The 4,978-nt window shown below is 41.2% G+C and overlaps 1 protein-coding gene across 1 annotated transcript in view; it reads right to left on the bottom strand.

Annotated features, from left to right (window-relative positions):
• Positions 1-3,457: 3,457 nt before the first annotated feature.
• Positions 3,458-4,978, bottom strand: part of LOC104799666 — a 3,722-nt gene continuing 2,201 nt past the window's right edge. Inside the window, exon 2 of the mRNA XM_010522307.1 lies at positions 3,458-3,702. Coding sequence (XP_010520609.1) covers positions 3,458-3,702 — 245 coding nt within the window. The remainder of the gene's footprint in view (positions 3,703-4,978) is intronic.

The following is a 4,978-nucleotide window of genomic DNA, read 5'->3' as shown; positions in this document are numbered from 1 at the left end:
CGGTCTCTAGCAAGACACTATGACTACCTATCTCGAATAGAGTTTGTTCGTGATCTTACGAACGCCAACGATGATTGCGGTTGATGATCCTTTTGTATCGCGATATCATATGTCGAACATAAGGCATGGACAAGCCACCTTATCTGATTCGACTGCTTTCTCGTTCACTGAGTTCGACTGTCTGAAATAGACGATGTTCATCTATAGTGCGGCCACACATTTCTACAGTCTCACTCACACGAAGGGCCCATCGATATCTCTCTCTTTTACGAGAGGTACAAATCTCGTATTGACTATCTACAATCCAGCACATGATTCGTTTCGTACCTGATACACGCCTTTATAGTCCTCCTGTTACGCAGGACGTTTGACGTATTCAAAGCACGCAACACCTCATGTTGGATTCCGTAGATATCTCAGGTCTTAGGATCCAATCATGGAACCACCATATGAGATTCAAGTCATGACGCTAGTCCATGTGACAATCTCATGCGGGTCATTCCGGTATTCCGTTCTCCAACGAATACCTATAATTGTGATCGTATCCAATACCTATGATCATCTCTATGATCATCAATCACATATCATACTAGTCTTATTATATCATTATTCCCACAATGATATACGACTAGGAAGTTTAGTATTGTTAATAACAATACATGTATTTCATAACATATCTAGTATGCAAAATACGTAACGAATCAAACACTCATCCATAAATCATAGAAAGCGTCAATACATCAAATGTATCCAAGTAAAGCTCGCAAACAGTACATCATAGAGCACTAAACCAACATCTTTGAGATATACTCTTGTCCCATTTTAAACGTTACAGAGGAGTATTCCGGTCTTTTTTTTACCGTCAGCCCTTAGACTATCGTTTAGAACTCTTGTTTCACAACTTAGACCCGAGCCATTGTTTTTCAATCCACTCATATCATCATTTCTCATGACAGAGGAGTGTCAGAATGTTAGCCTTTTCCTTTTTTCTTTTCTTTCTTTTTTTTTGTCACTCTTGTGAAAAGTATCTGACTGATTCGCAAGTGTTTTTGACTCTCATATTCATTCTCTTAGTCAGACTACCTTCAGAATAGTTTTTCCTCATCAAACATATTTTTCACCGATTTAAATGCAAAAATTATTTTTCATAACTCACAAATCCCAACAAATCTTTGTAAACACATAAACATATTCATCTCATGAGATTTAGTGAATATGTTTGTCAATTGATTTTCAGTGGGAACGTACTTAATGAGTAGTAAAGAGTCAGAATAAAATACCACAATCTGAGAGAATTTGTTTCAACAATACGAGTTACGTGCATCATCATCCTGCAGATCTTTCTCATCTACGTCTTGCTTCACCAATGATATACTTCTCTTTCAAAGTCTGATTCTGCCGGCTCTGTTTGTGAATCTCTTTTATTTTTTTGCTGGTGTACTTCAGAGCCAGTGCAATCTCGCGGGATGTCAAACGTTCCTGGGAGAAAACTGTGAGAAATCATCAATGCAAACATATACGTATCTTTTTCCACCGATGTTCTCAATCTGCATTGGTCTCATTTCCAAGATCTGTGATGTACGGATTCCTTGAACCCTGACTTGCTTAGCATGTTGAGATAACTCTGAAAGACCTCGAGCGGCATCAGACCTAGACAATTTCAGAAATGCACGAGTGTTTATGTGTCTCAATCTTCGGTACCACAGATCCAAAGTCGTATCTATTGCTTTGAAGCACTGTTGTTCCTTGATATTCTCATCCATCCAGGTATAGCAATTATTTGAGGTCTTTCTCCCTGTGAGAATACACTCATTGGTTTGATTAGAAACAAAACATGCATTTTTGGTGAACTTTACCTTCAGCCCATCGTCACACAATTGACTAATGCTGATCAGATTTGCTCTCAACCCTTGCACAACATTCATATCCTTCAGTTTTGGAAGTCCACTGACATTCAGTGTCCCCTTACCTAAGATCTTTCCCTTTTTTTTCCATCGCCAAAGGTTACACTTCCTCCTTTTGTGTTTTGAACAAAGTTTGAGAGAATTTCATGATTTCCTGTCATATGCCTAGAACATCCACTATCAAAATACCAATGATCATTAGTGTTCATCTGTTGAGATGTATAAGCAGCATTACAGTGCAATAAATCCTTTCGTTCCCAACATTGTCTGACTTGACCAGTGAGAGAACAGTGAGACTTACCTGACCTGAAGCGATAAAGATATCAGTTCCTACGAATATGCCCACGTCTACCACAATTGTAACATCTCCGAGTTTCAGTCCAAGAGGATCGCATATCCTCCTTGATTCTTGGAGTTCGTCGAGGAAATTGTTGTACCTCAGCTAGCTTTGGGTATTGTTGTAACTCATCAGAAAGTTGTCCTCCAGATACAAACTTTCTGTTAGTTTTGCTTGCCTCTCCAGTGTACCCTAACCCAGTGTGGTTTGAGTTTTGTCTTCCTTGACTTAGAATGAAATCCAGTTTCTTTGTCCCATTTCCAAGCATATGCAGATTCTTCTTTGTCTCTTCAAGTTGACATTTTGCATTTATCGTTTCTTCAATCTGCTGCTCCAGTTTCTTCTGAGTTTCCTTGAGTTCTGACTCAAGTCTATTCTTCTCCTTAACAAGCTTCATGTTGATGTCATACATCTTCATCAAGTCATCATAAACATCATCAATCTTCAGATCAGCCTCCAGGTCTTCTGTCATTATAATGTCATGCTCATCGATTATTCCGATAAATGCCACATAGTGGTTCAGGGCTTCCTCATCATCTTCCGACTCTGATTCTGAATCTTCATGATTAATTAATGATTTTCCTTTCATCGAGGTTGTGCACTCATTCTTGGTGTGTCTAAAGCCTTTGCACTCATAGCATTGTACTTCTTTCAGGGTTTTGATCATTGCTTCCCTTTTAATGACCGATGGACATTCAGCTTTCCAATGTCCATAGCCTTTGCACTCCATACATTTCCCTCCTGATTTTTCTTCCATCCTCTGTGTACTGCTAGGTCTTTGTTTGAAGAGCTTATTCATCTTTTTAACAATCAGGGACATGTCTTCCTCAAGCTTATTTCTGGGTTCAGATTTCGGAACATGAAATGCAACTGGTTGTTTACGAGATGTTCCTGACGGAGTCTTATACATACTCAGTTCCAGTTCATGTGTCGCGAACACCCTTATAGTTTCTTTGAAACTAACTGTATCAGTATCATAAAATATCTGAAAAGAGGTTTTCTGAGATAAGAACCTGATGGATAAACTCGCTAGGAGTTTCTTCACTAATTTTTTGTCAGAGTATGTTGGCCTCATTCGCCATAGTACTCGGTTTACCACTGAATTCTTTGACAGTTTCATACTCTCCCATTCTGAGTTGATTGAACTGCGCCTTTAATATTTCTCTTCTGGTGCGTTTCATATTTTTTGTTCCTTCAGGATCAACTCCAACGTGTTCTATGCTTCTTTTGCAGTTTTGCACCCCTGAATTTGCTTAAACTCATCTGAATCGACAGTGTTGAAGATTATAGTCAGAGCTTTTGCATTAAGTGTTGATGCCTTTTTCTCAATGAGGGTCCACTGAGAACTGGGCTTGATAACTTTCGTCCCATCATCTCCAATGACTTCCGAAAAATCCCATCCTTCTTCTACAACCCTCCACGCATCTTCATCAAGACCTCTAATCAGATCATGACTTTCACCTTCCAGTAACCATAGTTACTTGAATCCAACAATGGTACCTTCACTAGCGGTTGAAATTCCTTGGATGTCTGCATTGTGCGTCTCTTACCCTACACCGATGTGAGAGGAAATTATCCTACGACCAGTGATCGGACTCTAATACCACTTGAAATAACTGACGCACTCATATGTCACTCAAAATCAGTTCTTTTCATTCAAGGATATCTGACTACTACTGTGACACCCGTAACCCGTGTACAGTATACGGGCTGTGCCACATGGACGATATACAATAAAATAATAAATTGCGGAAGCAAAATCACGAAATCCAAAATCATTTTAAATCAAATCAGAGTAAGCAGCGGGAATACAACACGATCAGTATCGCAAAACAACACATGTCCGAATAGTCATAATTAAACCGTACAAAATGCGGAAATACAAGTCCCATCGTCCAAAATACAAATCCCGTACATGATGCTGCCTCTCTCGGATCGTCGTCGTCTGGTACGCTACGCGTAATCCTCGTGATCTGTAAAAACATATAACCACGAGGGCTAAGCACAACTGCTTAGTGAGTAGCCCGGGTTGATCCCGGTCATCCCGTTCCCAGCGAGAACGGTGATAAAACAATGGCATACAAGAAACACACAAGTAATAACAACACGTAATTATATCACATCATTCATAATCACACCCGTATGGAGTCCACCATAGGGCTTAGCCATATACCCTAGTCAAGTCCATGACTAGGAGCGCATCCACGCCCGTCAAGTCCATGACGTTGGCCGTCGTGTCGCACACGACTAAAACGCGTCTCAAACGCCCGTCAAGTCCATGACGTTGATGGTTGAGTCCACAACCATCCACAAACACAATCATGCTTGGCTCGTACGCACGAGCAAGCTACACACATGGCAAACAACATGCACATATCCCTATAGTACAATGATACGCATCACGGCATCCGGTCCCAACCGAGCTACCATTCAACGCCATGCAATTCTACCCGCAAACAATCACGCAACGGTCACTCGTATCTCAATATCGCACTCCTCACTACGCTACGCAACGTCTTGGCGAAGGATCGGTTCGATTGATCCCAATCACGAAGTTTTCTCCTTGGGTTGGAGCTTGGTTCGCCCACGGTCAAGTCTGGTCGGGCCCGGGCCAACCCCGTTGGTCGTTTCCTCTTTCCCGGTCGAAATGGAAATTTTCCTCTTTCCTCCGAGCCTGGTCCGACAGACCAAAGCCTGGTCAGATCCTGACCACAGTCCCTTCTCTTCTGGTCCGTTC

The sequence above is a fragment of the Tarenaya hassleriana genome, unplaced genomic scaffold (assembly GCF_000463585.1).
Source record: "Tarenaya hassleriana unplaced genomic scaffold, ASM46358v1 Cleome6, whole genome shotgun sequence".
Lineage (NCBI taxonomy): Eukaryota > Viridiplantae > Streptophyta > Magnoliopsida > Brassicales > Cleomaceae > Tarenaya > Tarenaya hassleriana.
Note: the sequence above shows the minus strand (reverse complement) of the source record. Positions and strands in the feature narration are given on the sequence as shown.